At 49.9% G+C, this 18155-nt stretch overlaps 1 protein-coding gene across 3 annotated transcripts; it reads left to right on the forward strand.

Moving 5' to 3' along the window:
• Positions 1–446: 446 nt before the first annotated feature.
• Positions 447–18076, forward strand: ubtfl (upstream binding transcription factor, like). 3 transcript variants are annotated; one of them, XM_041991538.1, is made up of 20 exons: positions 447–1228; positions 3969–4060; positions 4132–4307; positions 5800–5883; positions 8501–8656; positions 8739–8803; positions 9283–9403; positions 9508–9618; positions 9784–9911; positions 12419–12560; positions 12649–12690; positions 12775–12888; positions 13151–13303; positions 13389–13517; positions 13820–13899; positions 16610–16799; positions 16874–16921; positions 16994–17131; positions 17214–17315; positions 17722–18076. In XM_041991538.1, exons 2-20 carry the CDS (start codon positions 4000–4002, stop codon positions 17797–17799), a joined length of 2118 nt encoding a protein of 705 aa, XP_041847472.1. In that variant the 5' UTR covers positions 447–1228; positions 3969–3999; the 3' UTR covers positions 17800–18076. The 3 variants fall into 3 exon arrangements, with proteins under 3 accessions (XP_041847472.1, XP_041847473.1, XP_041847471.1); XM_041991539.1 differs by having other exon boundaries at positions 458–1228; positions 13389–13499; positions 17211–17315; XM_041991537.1 differs by having other exon boundaries at positions 459–1228; positions 17211–17315.
• The last annotated feature ends 79 nt before the right edge of the window (positions 18077–18155 follow it).

The raw sequence follows: 18155 nt of genomic DNA on the forward strand, positions 1-18155 counted from the left end.
CAGCAGACTGCATTGGTTTGGAAAGACTTTGCTTGTCTCTCATGTGGGTCCCAGAGACCGAGACCACTGAATATTCTTAATACTGACATCAGCAGCTTTATATGTCAGGATGTTTGTTGAAGTTGTTTTGTAGCATAACAAGAAAACTAAAGAAAGATATGTGGACAAATAAAATCTGAGGCGGGTCCTGCTCAGAGGTTTCCAACCTTCGGACCGGCAGGGGGCGGTAGTGCGGCCTCCAGGGCCCTTGTGGTTCCGTTTGTCTAACCCTGTCTGATCAGTGGACGTTGAAACCAGGTCTAGACCCTGTCGGACAGCCTGTACCCCAGGAAGGACCAAATGGAGGACATGTCTTTCCGTCAGGGCTTCCGGGTGGACGCGTCACGTGGGTCATGACAGGTTTTTGATCACGTGATTAATAAAGACAACAAACTTCAGATTCAGATAAGAAATAATTTTATTAAAAACAAAAAACTAAGTTTTCCTACAAGCAAACGCGCGCACGCGCCCCCCCTGCGGACTCTGATGTTTCAGAGATAAACGGATCAGTTCGTGCATCGATCTTCGCGGCTCCACCAGGACTTCAGACCCGGGGTCGGTGGCTGTCAGCGGGCATTGTGCCATGTGGACGCGGGCTTCGGTCCCGCGTGATGCGGGTAACTCGGCAGTCTCCGAGCCGCCCACCAGGCCGTGGAGGACGCCTCGCGCTGATGCCACACCTCACCACTTCATATCGACTTTGGTGCTTCCTCTCGGGTCTTGGAACAACCGGCCCACCGCCGTCCTCCGCATCTCTGCCAGCCTTCGGTTCCCCGCTCCTCCAGCACCCCGCCGGTGGAGCATCTGGACCCGGACCAGGTGGAAACCAGCGCGTGGATCCGCGAAAAGGACGTGGGGCGCAGTTAAAATTGAGATAAAAGGGAGTTAATGTGTGAAAACCAGATAAAATGTGAGGATGCTGCGCGGCTTCCAGCGGCTTTGGCTGCTGCTCTGACCGCTGTCTCTGGTTTCATCCTCCGCCTTTGTCCTCATGTTTTTCCCCGGAGTTCCTCCCCCTGCGGCGCTGGGCGGAGTTTCATACCGGACTAGACGCTCCTTTTGTCGGATTCGTTTCGACCTGACTCCCCGGGGTTTACGGCTGAAAAAGACGCACTTCTAAAGTCCCAAAATAAGCCAAACGAGCTCGGTGCTGTTCGGGAACAACCCGGGTCTCTATCCGAACCAGCAGGTGAGTAGTCGCTTCTGATTTTCAACCGATTTCTGGGGTTTTCTGCTCGTTTGTCCCCGAGTCCTCCGAACATTCATGGCGGCTTCGCAGTGAAGGCTTGTGGGGCAGCAGCTGCGCGTCGCGCCGCTCAGCAGCCAAAACACCGAAATCTGCGGCGAATCGGCGGAATTCTGCCCCAGAAACCCGCATTTGCGGTTTAACGGAGATTTTAGCGGAAAATTAAACGCGTCTGTCGACGTTTTGTCCTGATTTCAGCAGTTTTGTGGAATAATGCGATTATCGGCTCCACGTGTCAAAGCTCGCGGAGGTTCGGTGTCCGGAGGTCGGTCAGCTGTTTCTCTTCCCTCCCTTTATCAAACTTTATGAGATTCCGACTAAAATATTCACGCTCGTGAGCTCTGCGCGTGCCAGCGGAAGCTACGTGCTGACTCCTGCCGGAGGACGGACGCCATTACCGGGGCAGCTGGAGCCTGACGGCCCGCCTGGTTCCCTTAACGGGACCTGCGGACGATCTTGCGGTGCGCGCTCACGGCCTCCGGTCGCCGGTACCGCTCCGAACCGGGACGATCCGCAGCGAAGACCCGCACCGCCGACCCCCCCCCCCCCCCCCCCCCCGAACGCGGTTCTGGGTCCTTTAGAGCGCGAAGCCTCACAGAACCGCTGCAGCCCGAACTGCTCATTCAGACCGGAACCAGGAGGCCTGAACCTAGAGACCAGAACCCGGAGTCCGGAACCAGGAGGCCTGAACCCCGAGACCAGAACCAAGAGACCAGAACCAGGAGGCCTGAACCCAGAGACCAGAACCCGGAGTCCGGAACCAGGAGGCCTGAACCCCGAGACCAGAACCAGGAGGCCTGAACCCAGAGACCAGAACCCGGAGACCGGAACCAAGAGACCAGAACCAGGAGGCCTGAGCCCCGAGACCAGAACCAAGAGACCAGAACCAGGAGGCCTGAACCCCGAGACCAGAACCAAGAGACCAGAACCAGCAGACTGGAACTGGTTTTATGTCCTTGAAGTTCAGACAGTGGCAGTGTTCAGAGGTTCTTCAGGGTTCGGTGGGTCCAGGTGGGTCCAAACTTCTGTCAGCAGGAGGAAATCTAGAAACTGGCTTAACAGCAGATATCAGGATCACAGCCACGTCTCCATTGGTCCGTCACAGGACAGGACGATGTCTTCGACGTGTTAACGCAACTTCTTTTTTTACCAGCGGTACTATTTAAGGTATGATGAACGCAGTGTTGGCATAGTTCCAGGAAGTGATCCAGGTCCTGGTTCTGATTAGGCCTGTCACGATAACAAATTTTGATGTGCGATAAATTTTCTCAGAAATTATCGCGATAAGTGACAATATTACACAAAGCGATAATGTTTTCCTTTTAAGACAATTTCCAGCTAATATAATGACGATGCCTTAATAATGCAAGTAACCAAAGATCAATAAACTTTCATTTCAGAACATTTTACTGGAAGAAATTTTAAATGACAAAACAATAAATAAAACCGACTCTCAGCCTCATTACCAATGAATGAAAACCAAAAACAATAAATATGATAGAAAATAAAGTCTGTTCTGTAAATAAAACTTTCCATCAAACAATATATTAAAAAATATTAAACATGAGCTCAGACAGGGAAACCCGGTAAAACTGCCAGTTAGTACCATTTTATTAAAAAACCAGAAAAAATAGACTGCAGATCGTTGCTGTTTGTAGAGCTAAAATATCTCCGTCACCACTGCGTGTCAGACTGACCTATGAGCAGCTAATGAACCGCCGCGCTGCTGCACCACTGACACCGGCCCAAAAGTAACACGGCTCACTGGGAATCCTCCCGAACTTCTCCATTAGCTGCCGTTGCTCTCGATGTGTATTTCAGTGTGAGAAATCGGAGGTTTAGCGTAAGGAACCACTTAACAACGTGAGTCTTACGGCCGACGCGTGAGAGTTGGCGTACCGGCTCGTACAGGTTAGAGCTTCACCGCGGTGTCCTGCTGCAACGTACGACACAACAGAGATCACTCCTCAAGAAAGCAGAGCGTTCAGTCCGGGTATCCACATGAAACCTGCTGTCATACAGTCTACGGTGAAGTACGATAGAAAAAAATAAAACGAAATTTATCGCGGCCGGCAAACTCATCGCGCTCATTTTTTCTTACCATGTAATTAATCCCCTTATTGCTCATGACAGCAGGTCCAGTTCTGATCCTCTGCAACATGCTTCTCTGGACCAGACTTTTCTCTGGCTGAGGTAGCAGCGTAGCATGTTGCGTCTCCTCCAGAAACGGTCCGTGTGTGTGTGTGAAGTCATTCGACCTCAGGTGAGTAACGGTACCAGGTAAAAAAAGTAACTTATTCTACGACTGCAGGTAGAAAACTGCTAACAGGAAGAAAACATGAGAAATATTCTGAATGACCGATGGACCCGAAGTTACTCACTTTCATTAAATAATTACGGTTAATCTCTAACATGTTATTTTCATACGTGCCTAACTCCTCCTGGGGGCCATACTGGAGTCTCTGGGGTCCTGTTCGGCCCCCAGGCCGCATGTTTGACATCTCTGGTTTAAATGCTCCTCTAGCTGACATCTACAGCTGGTCCCAGATCTGCCAGTCATTTGAGTGAGGGCAGTGGGGTGTCAGGGGTCTGGGTTGGGGGTTAGTGGGCATGTGGGCGGATTCAGACTGCCAACTGGACACCAGGTGTAAAACAGCTGACTGTTACCTGTCTGTGTGTTTAGAGGACGAGGGGGCGGAGTCTGCTCCGTCAGGATGAACGGCAGCAGCAGTGGCGTCTCCACGTCTCAGAGCGCCAGGATCAAGAGTGAAGCAGGTAACCAGGAGGTTGCGGCGTGGCTGTGCGGCGTGGCTGTGCGGCGTCCTGACTGCTGTCTCTGTCTGCAGATGACTGGACTAAGGAGGACTGCCTCACGCTGCTGGAGAGGATCCGCAGCCTGCTGCCGGACGGAGACGCCATGAAGTACAAAACCACAGAGTCCCACTTCGACTGGGAGAAGGTCGGCTTCGGTAGCTTCACTGGAGACATGTGTCGGCAGAAGTGGCAGAAAGTCTCCACCGAGGTGAGACGAGGTCACCTGCAGCTCCTCCTGCTGAACGAGGAGGAGGAGCTGGAAGTGGTTTTAGCTGCCAGGTTCAAACAGACTGGACTGTGGGGCCGTCTCTGGTTCCTCGGCTTCCCTGATAGAGGCTGGACCGGAGGATCCTGGTCTGTCTGAGACATTTAACCCGTCTGTCCTCCGTCCGGGAAGACGCAGCAGCTCCATCCTCTTTGTCTCGTATGACTTTCATTCTGGTTTCATGTTTTTTACTCCCTCTGGTGACTTTAACGGCCTAAAATGTCCACGCACAAGAAACTGCTGGAAAGTCATCAAGCGTAAATATTTTTCTGCTTCTTTTCATAAAATAAAATTTTTCATAAAATTGAATCTTCTAAACATTCAAACGGTTTTAGGTTTTTAACCCTTTAAATTCAGTAAACTAACACGGAAACAGAATTTTTTTTCTACATCCTAAAAATCGAGGGGGGCTGGCCACACCGATCCGTCACAACGCCCCCCAGTGGTCGTATGACTCCATAATATAACCCAGGATTTCCTGCATCTGTCTGTCATGTAAAACCAGTTAAATCTGGTGGAAACCAGTAAAAATATCAAATATCTTTCTTCCAAATGAAATGCTGACATTAGAGACTGAATGATCAAAACATGAATGACGGTGAGATTTAAACATGTCGTTTTAATGGAAGTCAATAGGACATATTTTGGCCACGAAGGTTCCGAAAAGGAGAATCTGGTACGACACAATATGATGACATCACATCCAGAACTGGAACCACCACCAACGCCCCATCCCTCTGAAAACTTGTTTTGTATGTTTTTTAAATGATGAATCAATAATTCATATCAGGAAACTGACATTTAAATGGTTAAATCCTGAAAATGATTGAATGTTGGAAAGTTTGGAGCAGGTCTGATTTCTGGAAAACAAAAGAAAAAATGTTTGATTTTACAGCAGTGTTTTGTGAGTGGACCAGAGGGAGGCAGATCAGAGGACATGTGGGTTAAATAAATAAATCTCATTCAGAATTCATGGTTAACTGATGGTGTTGGTCCCTGCTGGCCAGACTGGTCTAAACCAGGTCAACATCTCAGACTGAACAGACATTCCTCCTGGAAACGATGTAAGAACAGAACCAACCGTCAGAAGAAGAAGTTCTGCTCTGGTACGCTGGTTTCCCTCCAGATCTTTCCAGTCATTTACCGGGTTTCTGTACTCCTCAATCCTTGTATAAAACTTCCTGAGTAGCAGCGTCCTGGCTTCATAAAGAGCAGCTGAAGTTTTACGTTTCAGCCATGAATTTAGAGGTTTTGTATATTTAGTTGTAGGATGCTCAGACCGGTGGGTGAAGTGTGGATCTGCCTCCACTAGGTGGCGTGTGACAGGAGAACAGGTCTTAGCTGGGTCAAACCCAAACTGTCACCAGAAGAACCCTGACTCCATAGGTTCTGGATCTTCTGGAAGTGCTGGGTTTCATCACTGTCTGCTTTTCAGATTCGAAAGTACAGAACGATGACGGAGCTCATCGTGGACGCTATCGAGTTTGTGAAGAACCCGTACAAAGGAAAGAAGCTGAAGGTGAGCTCATTAGATCAGCACCTGATGGTCCTGGATCTGATGAACCTGGGACTTAGAGTCATACCAAAGACATATATACGTAGGTGGCGTGTTGGTCCCCGCTTCGTACGTCCACAGCTCCGCCATCAGTTATCAGGATTGTGTTTGGAGGAAAGACGCCTGGACCGTCTGCAGCTTGGCTGAACATACCGGAAAAATCTAAACTCCAACACCAGGAATTCTTTTTAATAATAAGAGAAAACAACTGTTTTATTTTTATTTCAGGCGCCTATATGGTCGGTTATATGTCCCCCCGATGGCGAACGTCAGATCCCCTCAATGGCGAACGTCAGATCCCCTCGATGGCCAACGTCAGATCCCCTCGATGGCCAATGTCAGATTCACTCGATGGCGAACGTCAGACCCACTCGATGGCCAACGTCAGATTCACTCGATGGCCAATGTCAGATCCCCTCGATGGCGAACGTCAGATCCCCTCGATGGCCAATGTCAGATCCCCTCGATGGCGAACGTCAGATTCACTCGATGGCCAACGTCAGATCCCCTCGATGGCGAACGTCAGATCCCCTCGATGGCCAATGTCAGATCCCCTCGATGGCGAACGTCAGATTCACTCGATGGCCAACGTCAGATCCCCTCGATGGCCAACGTCAGATCCCCTCGATGGCGAACGTCAGATCCACTCGATGGCGAACGTCAGATCCTCTCGATGGCCAACGTCAGATCCACTCGATGGCCAACGTCAGATTCACTCGATGGCCAACGTCAGATTCACTCGATGGCCAACGTCAGATTCACTCGATGGCCAACGTCAGATCCCCTCGATGGCGAACGTCAGATTCACTCGATGGCGAACGTCAGATTCACTCGATGGCGAACGTCAGATCCACTCGATGGCGAACGTCAGATCCACTCGATGGCGAACGTCAGATCCACTCGATGGCGAACGTCAGATCCTCTCGATGGCCAACGTCAGATTCACTCGATGGCGAACGTCAGATTCACTCGATGGCGAACGTCAGATTCCCTCGATGACCAACGTCAGATTCACTCGATGGCGAACGTCAGATTCACTCGATGGCCAACGTCAGATCATCTCGATGGCGAACGTCAGATCCCCTCGATGGCCAACGTCAGATCCACTCGATGGTGAACGTCAGATTCACTCGATGGCCAATGTCAGATCCTCTCGATGGCCAACGTCAGATCCCCTCGATGGCCAACGTCAGATCCCCTCGATGGCGAACGTCAGATTCACTCGATGGCCAACGTCAGATTCACTCGATGGCCAATGTTAGATCCCCTCGATGGCCAACGTCAGATCCTCTCGATGGCGAACGTCAGATCCCCTCGATGGCCAACGTCAGATCCACTCGATGGCGAACGTCAGATCCTCTCGATGGCGAACGTCAGATCCCTTCGATGGCCAACGTCAGATGCACTCGATGGCCAACGTCAGATCCCCTCGATGGCGAACGTCAGATTCACTCGATGGCGAACGTCAGATTCACTCGATGGCGAACGTCAGATCCACTCGATGGCGAACGTCAGATCCACTCGATGGCGAACGTCAGATCCACTCGATGGCGAACGTCAGATCCTCTCGATGGCCAACGTCAGATTCACTCGATGGCGAACGTCAGATTCACTCGATGGCGAACGTCAGATTCCCTCGATGACCAACGTCAGATTCACTCGATGGCGAACGTCAGATTCACTCGATGGCCAACGTCAGATCATCTCGATGGCGAACGTCAGATCCCCTCGATGGCCAACGTCAGATCCACTCGATGGTGAACGTCAGATTCACTCGATGGCCAATGTCAGATCCTCTCGATGGCCAACGTCAGATCCCCTCGATGGCCAACGTCAGATCCCCTCGATGGCGAACGTCAGATTCACTCGATGGCCAACGTCAGATTCACTCGATGGCCAATGTTAGATCCCCTCGATGGCCAACGTCAGATCCTCTCGATGGCGAACGTCAGATCCCCTCGATGGCCAACGTCAGATCCACTCGATGGCGAACGTCAGATCCTCTCGATGGCGAACGTCAGATCCCTTCGATGGCCAACGTCAGATGCACTCGATGGCCAACGTCAGATCCCCTCGATGGCGAACGTCAGATTCACTCAATGGCCAACGTCAGATCCCCTCGATGGCCAACGTCAGATCCCCTCGATGGCGAACGTCAGGTCCACTCGATGGCGAACGTCAGATCCACTCGATGGCGAACGTCAGATCCCCTCGATGGCGAACGTCAGATCCACTCGATGGCGAACGTCAGATCCCCTCGATGGCGAACGTCAGATCCCCTCGATGGCGAACGTCAGATCCACTCGATGGCGAACGTCTCTCTGTCTCTGTCTGCCTCTGTCTGCTGGTTGGACAGCTTCCTCCACCTCCTTCTCCACCTGTTTCTCCTCCTTCTCCTCCTCAGACGTCGTTATTAAAACTGATGTTTCTGTCGTATTTGTAGGCGGTTGCTGCAACAGTTTCTAACATGGCCGCCTGGGTGGAAACATGACTCGATGTATTTTAACATGAGAAAAAGAAATAAACTAGAACTCGAGTTACTCTAGTCAGGCTGATGACCTCTGACCTCTGTCATACTCAGACTCATCCAGACTTCCCGAAGAAACCTCTGACTCCGTATTTTCGCTTTTTTATGGAGAAACGAGCCAAATATGCCAAAATCCACCCAGAGATGAGCAACCTGGACCTAACCAAGATCCTGTCCAAGAAGTATAAGGAGCTTCCTGACAAGAAGAAGGTGTGGACAGACCACCACCCGAACGAGAACCTCCTGATCATATACACATGTCTAACAATATGTTCTTTTTCTTTTTCTGCAGCAAAAATACATCACAGAGTTCAAGCGAGAGAAAGAGGAGTTTGAGAAGAACATGGCCCGTTTCAAGTGAGTCCAGATTCTGACAACCAACCACTACCTATGACTGAGTAACCCCCGGCCGACCGTCACCTGGTAACGACCGACTATCCCCCGGCCGACTGTCACCTAGTAACGACCGACTAACCACCGGCCGACCTTCACCTGGTAACAACCGACTAACCCTAGTCTGACCTTTACCGACAACTAACCCCCGGCCGACCGTCACCTGGCAACGACCGACTAACCACCGGCCGACTAACCCCCACCCAACCTTTAACTGGTAATGACCGACTAACCACAGGCTGACCGTCACCTGGTAACGACCGACTAACCACCGACCGACCGTCACCTGGTAACGACCGACTAACCCTAGTCTGACCTTTACTGACAACTAACCCCCGGCCGACCGTCACCTGGTAAGGACCGACTAACCCGTAGCCGACTCGTCACTGTGTGGAATCTTAGTTTGTTGGTGATTAGCGATGCTAATGTACGCTGATCTGCAGGGAGGAGCACCCAGAGCTGATTGAGGAGAGGAAGAAGTCGGACCTACCAGAAAAACCCAAAACCCCCCAACAGCTGTGGTACAACCATGAGAAGAAGACTTACATGAAGCTGCACCCAGAGGTACAAACAAGTCTGGTTTGCTTTGACCATCACAGCTGACTACCTAATCCTAACCGATACCCAATCCCTACCTATAACCGAACTCTGGCCCTGTCTACCTGCAGGTGAGTCAGAAGGAGCTAAAGGAGGTTCTGAGGAGACAGTGGTCCCAGCTATCTGACAAGAAGAGACTCAAGTGGATCAGCAAGGCCCTGGAGCTCCAGAAAGACTATGAGGTACCAGAACTGAACCAGACTGTCTTTCTGCTGAATCTACGTCCTCCAGTCCTCTGTTCTTCGTGTCCCTCCTCCACCATCATGGAGGATCTTCTGAAGAGATGATAAGAGGCTGCTTTCTCCAGATGAATATCCAGGGTTTGACAGTTGGACTTTCTATTATAGGACAGCATGAGAGCGTACCATGAAGCTCATCCAGACACCAACTCCGACGATCACGTTCGCTCCGTCCTCACCAAGGCCGAGAGGCAGCTGAAGGACAAGTTTGATGGACGGCCAACGAAACCTCCACCGTGAGTCTTTACCACAGAATTAGTACTTAACTAGTTTCTGGCAAAATGGACTTAATGTAGATCTAATGAGATCAGCCGTTCACCCGGAGCTGAGAGGGCTAAATAAACGGCAACAAACCCTAAAAAATAAGGTAACTGAAGTGGTTACAAACTAAATTTTCTCATTTCCTGTTTTCCCCTCCATTTATCCAAATATCTTCAATTCTAAACTTGGCCACCATCATGTCATATTTTGTGGATTTCCTTATATGGACAAGTCCTCCTGAGTGCACCCCAGCTGACATCATCTGTGATGTCACAGCAGATTTAATGAGTAAGGAATAAGTAAAGTAGTCCTAGGAAAGAGTATAGTACTCCTAGGAGTAAGTAATCCTAATAGTGAGATAAAGTAATCATAGTAATGATTGAAGTAATAGGAATGAGTAAAGTAATATCTGGTGAGGAACTGTGCTATAGTAGAAGATAAAAGTGAACCTGAGCAGGTTTCCAGGTGTTTAATAAAGTTACGCAGGTAAATACACCACACACGGAAGTACTGGCTCACCTGCCTGGACTCTCGTAGACGTCTGTTCTGTTCGTAATGAAAGGAGTTCGGTATGCCGCTGGCCCTCCCTCTGCAGCTGTAACAGCTTCAGCTCTGCTAGGACGGCATTCCACGGGTTCAGGAGCGTTTCTAGGAATTTCTGACCTTCCTCCAGAAGCATGTGTGAGGTCCTGCTTTGTGCTCTGGTGCCGTTTCCAAACTGTTCCCACAAAGCCGGCAGCATGGAATTGTCCAAAATCTCTTGGTATGCTGAAACATTCAGAGTTCCTGTCACTGGAACTAAGAGCCAAATAATAAGTGAATCCTTTTGGCAGCATAGAGAATCTCAGGAAGCCATCAGCCGATGATAATGATGATGATGATGATGATGGACACCTCAATCAATGGTCAGAGTCAGGAGGATCCAGGGATAGCCCCACATTCACCTTAGAACCAGCATGAGGATCCTGATAGGAGTGAAGTCCAACATAATCTCTGATAGGAAGAGGGAATCCTTCACTACAAACCTTCTTCATCTCCATGGAAACCAGCAGGTTCATGTCAATCAAAGAGTCAGAGTCATAGGAGAACACAGTAGCAGAGTTTTTAGAGCTGGAATCAAACTTTTCACCACAAACAGCAACAGTAAGACCTGGTTTCTGGTTCTGGCTGCTAGCTCCAGAGTTTCAGTCCCACCGTGATGAGACAGACGTCTCTGGAGCCAGCAGCGTCTCTGCTGTCATGTGACACCTGGTTTGTGTTTAGAAAAAGCTCTAGAATAGACAGAGCTGTTCTCCTGGTTTCTACATTACTGTAGAACCACTGGGGTCTGGACTGTGTTTGGTCTGGATGCCGATGCTTGCTAGAGTCTTTTAGCTGAGTTTCTCCTGTCATGTTGCTGTGCTACATGTTAGCATTGCTGCTTCCTGCTAGTCATGTTGCTGTGCTACATGCTAGCATTGCTACATGTTAGCATTGCTGCTTCCTTCTAGTCATGTTGCTGTGCTACATGCTAGCATTGCTACATCTTAGCATTGCTGCTTGATGCTAGTCATGTTGCTGTGCTACATGCTAGCATTGCTGCTTCCTGCTAGTCATGTTGCTGTGCTACATGCTAGCATTGCTGCTTCCTGCTAGTCATGTTGCTGTGCTACATGCTAGCATTGCTGCTTCCTGCTAGTCATGTTGCTGTGCTACATGTTAGCATTGCTGCTTCCTGCTAGTCATGTTGCTGTGCTACATGCTAGCATTGCTACATGTTAGCATTGCTGCTTCCTGCTAGCCATGTTGCTGTGATACATGCTAGCATTTCTACATCTTAGCATTGCTGCTTCCTGCTACTCATAATGCTGTGGTAATTGCTAGCATTGCTGCATCTTAGCATTGCTGCTTCCTGCTAGTCATAAGGCTGTGCTAATTGCTAGCATTGCTGCTTCCTTCTAGCCATGTTGCTATGCTACATGTTAGCCTTGCTGCTTCCTGCTAGTCATGTTGGTATGCTACACATTAGCATTGCTACATGTTAGCCTTGCTGCTTCCTGCTAGTCATGTTGCTGTGCTACATGCTAGCATTGCTGCTTCCTGCTAGTCACGTAGCTGTGCTACATGCTAGCATTGCTGCTTCCTGCTAGTCATGTTGCTGTGCTACATGCTAGCATTGCTACATGTTAGCATTGCTGCTTCCTGCTAGTCATGTTGCTGTGCTACATGCTAGCATTGCTGCTTCCTGCTAGTCATGTTGCTGTGCTACATGCTAGCATTGCTATATGTTAGCATTGCTGTTTCCTGCTAGACATGTTGCTGTGATACATGCTAGCATTTCTACATCTTAGCATTGCTGCTTCCTGCTAGTCATGTTGCTGTGCTACATGCTAGCATTGCTGCTTCCTGCTGTCTGCAAACATCTGCTGGGCTGTAGCATCTCATGCTGGACCCTGTACAGAGACTCATGATGAAGATGCTAACCTGAGTTATGTTTTCCTAGCAACGGATACTCTCTGTACTGTGCGGAGCTGATGGTCAACATGAAAGACGTCCCGAGCACGGAGCGCATGGTTCTCTGCAGCAAGCAGTGGAAGATGATGACCCAAAAGGAGAAGGACATGTTCCAGAAGCGCTGCGAGCAGGTCAGCACCAGAACATGTTACCAGAACACATTACCATGCAGGGTCCTGAGCAAAGTCTGCTCTCTGACACCATCCTGTGTTTTTCTAGAAAAAGAAGCAGTATGATCTGGACCTGCAGCGCTTCCTGGAGGTGAGACCAGAACCAGAACCAGAACAAAGACAACATCCATAGTGAGAATCCTAACCTTAAACATTCTGGTTGGTCTGTTTCCAGAGTCTTCCTGAGGAGGAACGAGACAGAGTCCTGTCAGAGGAGAAGATGGGCGGGGCCAGACTAGGTGTGGGCGTGGCTGCCAGCCCTCACAGAGCAAAGTCTCCATCTATAAAGGTCGGACGTCGATCATCTTCTTCTGGTTCATTGCTTCAGTGTCAGCTGTCATAGACCTTATGTCACCACGTCACCTGACCAGTCAGCTGATTGGTCACCTGACCAATTACCTGACTGGTCATCTGAGAGGTCACTGGTTGGATCTCCGGTCCTCTTCTCCCTACCTCCTGTGGCTGCACATGAAGCAGGAAGTTAGATTATCAGAGTCTGGTATTTCTGGTACAGGTGGTCCTGACTAGTCTGTGGTTTGTTATGATGTCAGGAGCGCTGTCGGGAGGCGGAGCCTGAGGCCTGGGTTCCTGCTGGATTGCCGAGACGGGATGGAAAGAAGACGGTGAAGCTTCCAGAAACCCCAAAGACAGCTGAGGAGATGTGGCAGCACAGTGTGGTGGGAGACTACCTGGCTAAATACAGAGTGAGTGAATAATAAATGTTCCCCAGCAGGTGGTTCTGAGGTTTTCTTGATTGACCCGTTTCTGGTCATGTGAATCGACCTACAGAGCGATCGCAGGAAGGCACAGACAGCGATGGAGGCAGCCTGGAAGTCCATGGAGAAGAAGGAGAAGATCCCGTGGATCAAGAAAGCAGCAGAGGACCAGAAGCGTTACGAGGTTCAGTACCGACCCGTGGTCAGTGAGCCACGCCCCCCACACTGACCCCACTTAACCATCTCTCAATCAATAACACTCACTTTTCAGGAAAGGCGGGACGGAAGTCCCAGAAAACTGCAGTCATAAAACATTAAACACTTCCTTTCATTTTGAACCTGCTGAGTCATCGTATCCCCTCATTACTCCAACCCCCTGACCCCTCCCTCGTACTCCTCCCCCTGACAGCTGACTTCCCACTGACCTCTGAACCCTTTCTGGCTCCCCCCTCTGACCCCTCCCTCTGCTCTCTGACTCCTCCTCCTGACCTCTGGCGTCTGCAGAGGGAGCTCCTGGAGATGAGGACCCCCCCGTCAGCTCAGAGGAAGCCAAAGTTTGATGGAGAACCGAAGAAACCTCCAGTGTGAGTTGGATGGAAGGATGGATGGATGGATGGATGGAAGGATGGATGATGGACAAATGGACGGATGGATGGACGGACGGATGGATGGAAGGATGGATGATGGACGAATGGATGGATGGACGGATGGATGGAACGATGGACGGACGAATGGATGGATGGAAGGATGGACGGATGAATGGATGGATGGATGAACAGTAGGATGGATGAACGGACAGATAAACAGTAGGATGGATGAACGGACGGAAAAACAGTAGGATGGATGAACGGACGGATGAACAGTAGGATGGATGAATGGACGGATGAACAGTAGGATGGATGGATGGATGAACAGTAGGATGGATGAACGGACGGATGAACAGTAGGATGGATGGATGGATGAACAGTAGGATGGATGAACGGACGGATGAACAGTAGGATGGATGAACAGTAGAATGGATGAATGGACGGATGAACAGTAGGATGGATGGATGGATGAACAGTAGGATGTATGAACGGATGGATGAACAGTAGGATGGATGAACGGACGGATGGCTGGATGGAAGGATGGATGGATGGATGGATGGTTGGAAGGATGGATGATGGACGAATGGATGGATGGAAGGATGGCCGGACAGACGGATGGATGAATGGATGGACAGATGGATGGATGAACAGTAGGATGGATGAACGGACGGATGAACAGTAGGATGAATGGATGGATGGACGGATGGATGGAAGGATGGATGAACAGTAGGACAGATGAACGGACGGATAAACAGTAGGACGGATGAACAGTAGGATGGATGAACGGATGGACGGACGTATGGATGGAAGGATGGATGAACGGACAGATAAACAGTAGGACGGACGGATGGATGGAAGGATGGATGGATGAACAGTAGGATGGATGAATGGATGGATGAATGGATGAACAGTAGGATGGATGAACTGACGGATAAACAGCAGGATGGATGGATGGATGAACAGTAGGATGGATAAACGGACCAATAAACAGTAGGATGGATGAACGGACGGATGGACGGACGGACGGATGGATGGTTGGAAGGATGGATGATAGACGAATAGATGGATGAATGGATGGATGGATGAACAGTAGAATGGATGAATGGATGGACAGATGGATGGACGGATGGATGGAAGGATGGATGAACAGTAGGACAGATGAACGGACGGATGAACAGTAGGATGGATGAACGGACGTATGGATGGATGAACGGATGGATGGACGGATAAACAGTAGGACGGACGGATGGATGAACAGTAGGATGGATAAACAGACCGATAAACAGTAGGACGGATGGATGGATGAACAATAGGATGGATGAATGGATGGATGAATGGATGAACAGTAGGATGGATGAACGGATGGATAAACAGTAAGATGGATGGATGGATGAACAGTAGGATGGATGAACGGACGGATGAACAGTAGGATGGATGAACGGACGGATAAACAGTAGGATGGATGAACGGACGGATAAACAGTAGGATGGATGAATGGACGGATGAACACTAGGATGGATGAATGGACGGATGAACACTAGGATGGATGAATGGACGGATGAACAGTAGGATGAATGGACGGATGAACAGTAGGATGGATGAACGGACGGATGAACAGTAGGATGGATGGATGGATGAACAGTAGGATGGATGAACGGCTGGATAAACAGTAGGATGGATGAACGGACGGATGAACAGTAGGATGGATGAATGGACGGATGAACAGTCGGATGGATGAACAGACGGATGAACAGTAGGATGGATGAACGGACGGATAAACAGTAGGATGGATGAACAGTAGGATGGATGGATGGATGAACGGATGGATGGACGGATGAATGGATGGAAGGATGGATGAAAGGACGGATAAACAGTAGGACGGACGGATGGATGGAAGGATGGATGGATGAACAGTAGGATGGATGGATGAATGGATGAACGGATGGATAAACAGTAGGATGGATGGATGGATGAACAGTAGGATGGATGAACGGACGGATGAACAGTAGGATGGATAAACGGACCAATAAACAGTAGGATGGATGAACGGATGGATGAACGGACGGATAAACAGTAGGATGGATGAACGGACGGATGAACACTAGGATGGATGAATGGACAGATGAACAGTAGGATGGATGGATGGATGAACAGTAGGATGGATGAACGGATGGATGGATGAACAGTAGGATGGATGGATGGATGAACAGTAGGATGGATGAATGGACGGATGAACAGTAGGATGGATAGATGGATGAACAGTAGGATGGATGAACAGATGGATGGATGGATGGATGAACAGTAGGATGGATGAATGGACGGATGAACAGTAGGATGGATGAACGGACGGATGAACAGTAGGATGGATGGATGAATGAACAGTAGGATGTATGGACGGTCGGATGAACAGTAGGATGGATGAACGGCTGGATAAACAGTAGGATGGATGAACGGACGGATGAACAGTAGGATGGATGAACGGACGGATGAACAGTAGGATGGATGAACGGCTGGATAAACAGTAGGATGGATGAACGGACGGATGAACAGTAGGATGGATGAACGGACGGATGAACAGTAGAATGGATGAACGGATGGATGAACAGATGGATGAACAGACGGATGAACAGTAGGATGTATGAACGGACGGATGAACAGTAGGATGGATGAACGGATGGATGACCTGCCCCCCATGTGCGTCCTCCAGGAGCGGCTACCAGATGTTCTCCCAGGAGCTGCTGACCAACGGGGAGCTGAACCACTTCAGCCTGAAGGAGCGGATGGTGGAGATCGGGAAGCGCTGGCAGAAGCTCAGCCAGACCCAGAAGGACAAGTACAAGAAGCTGGTGGAGGAGCAGCAGGTGGAGTACAAGGCCGAGCTGGAGGCCTGGGTCAAGGTGAGCTGTTGTCATGACAACCACAGCTCTGCAGGGCAATCAGTCTGTTCACGGCTCTTCCTCTTCCTCCTCAGTCCCTGTCTCCGCAGGATCGAGCTGCCTACAAGGAGTTCACCTCCTCGGTGAGTCCGGATCAGTCCAGACCTGGTTCCTGGGGGGTTGTGTCGTTTGTCAACATGTCTGTTGTTTTACAGAAACGTCGCAGCTCCACTAAAGTCCGCAGCAGCCCGGTGGCAAAAGTCCGCATGACGGCAAAGGGGAAGGCAGGGGTATCCAGGACAGCTGCGCCTGGGGTTAGCGTGGGAAAACGGGCCATGGCATACCGAGCCAAGGTAACCACGGTGACCACGAACCCTGGGCACCGTCTGTCAGTCTGCACGCTGTAAAACTGTCTGTCTGTCCGCCTTCCAGCAGGACATGTCAGACTCGGACGAGGAGGAGGAGAAGAGCGGCTCATCAGACTCGGACGAAGACGACGAGACGTCAGGAAGCACCGACAGCGAGGACGAAGACGAGGTGAGAAAGATGATGGTCGTTTCAGGTTCAGCTTCCGTTACCGTGGAGATTTATCCCATGCAGCTAGCCTGCTCGTGACCAGGCAAGCAGGTTGCTTCCAAGATCCAGAAAATTACTTTCATATGCATTCAGCTCAAAATAAAGCTTTAAATTTTATTTCCTCCAGGCCAGTTACTGAAGCCTGGATTCTGTTTCCTGTCCCTGGACCTCCAGGTCACGCATCTGGTTCATTAGCGCTCCGCGGCCACGACTTTCCAGGCCGGCTTCGTACTAGCTCCCATGTTGTAGTCGTGTTATAATTCGGGTATGATCTGGTTTGACGTGTGTCTGAGGGCCAGATGCTCCTCCCTCTTTAATCAGCTGATGTTTATTCATTCATTGACGTTTTCACTTCCTGTGTCCTCAGAACGATGAAGATGATGAGGAAGAGGACGATGAAGATCAGACGTCCTCAGACGAATCCAGCGACTCAGACTCAGACTAGCTCTGCCCCTTCATTGAAGAGGACAGGCAGTGCAGGCCACGCCTCCTCATGCCAATCCATCTGGCAGACCAATGAGAGGCAGCGTTGGGAGAAGTGGGCGGAGCTTTTGTTACCTGTGTTTGTTTTTAAAGGAGTGTTTGTTGGTTTTTTTATCTGACCAGCTGACAACGGTTTCCTGCTTTTCCTTATTTGGGCGTTCTAGTGTGACCTGCAGGGGGCGGAGCCTGAGTCTTCACTCCGCTGCAGAAAAGATGACTAATAAATGCACTTTTTCTCACCCGTGTTGTCTGTTTTCATGACATCATAGTGACATCATCACAGTTGGGTGTAACAGTAAATAATGACACAGGCAGTCT

Source organism: Melanotaenia boesemani, chromosome 8, assembly GCF_017639745.1.
Source record: "Melanotaenia boesemani isolate fMelBoe1 chromosome 8, fMelBoe1.pri, whole genome shotgun sequence".
Classification (NCBI taxonomy): domain Eukaryota; kingdom Metazoa; phylum Chordata; class Actinopteri; order Atheriniformes; family Melanotaeniidae; genus Melanotaenia; species Melanotaenia boesemani.

Excerpts from the sequence above, each read along its gene's own strand:
- ubtfl (XM_041991537.1), top strand. The coding sequence starts at position 4,000 with ATGAACGGCAGCAGCAGTGGCGTCTCCACGTCTCAGAGCGCCAGGATC. Across the intron at positions 4,061-4,131 it reads CAGGATCAAGAGTGAAGCAG|ATGACTGGACTAAGGAGGAC; the intron begins GTAACCAGGAGG and ends CTCTGTCTGCAG. Across the intron at positions 17,132-17,210 it reads CCATGGCATACCGAGCCAAG|CAGGACATGTCAGACTCGGA; the intron begins GTAACCACGGTG and ends TCCGCCTTCCAG.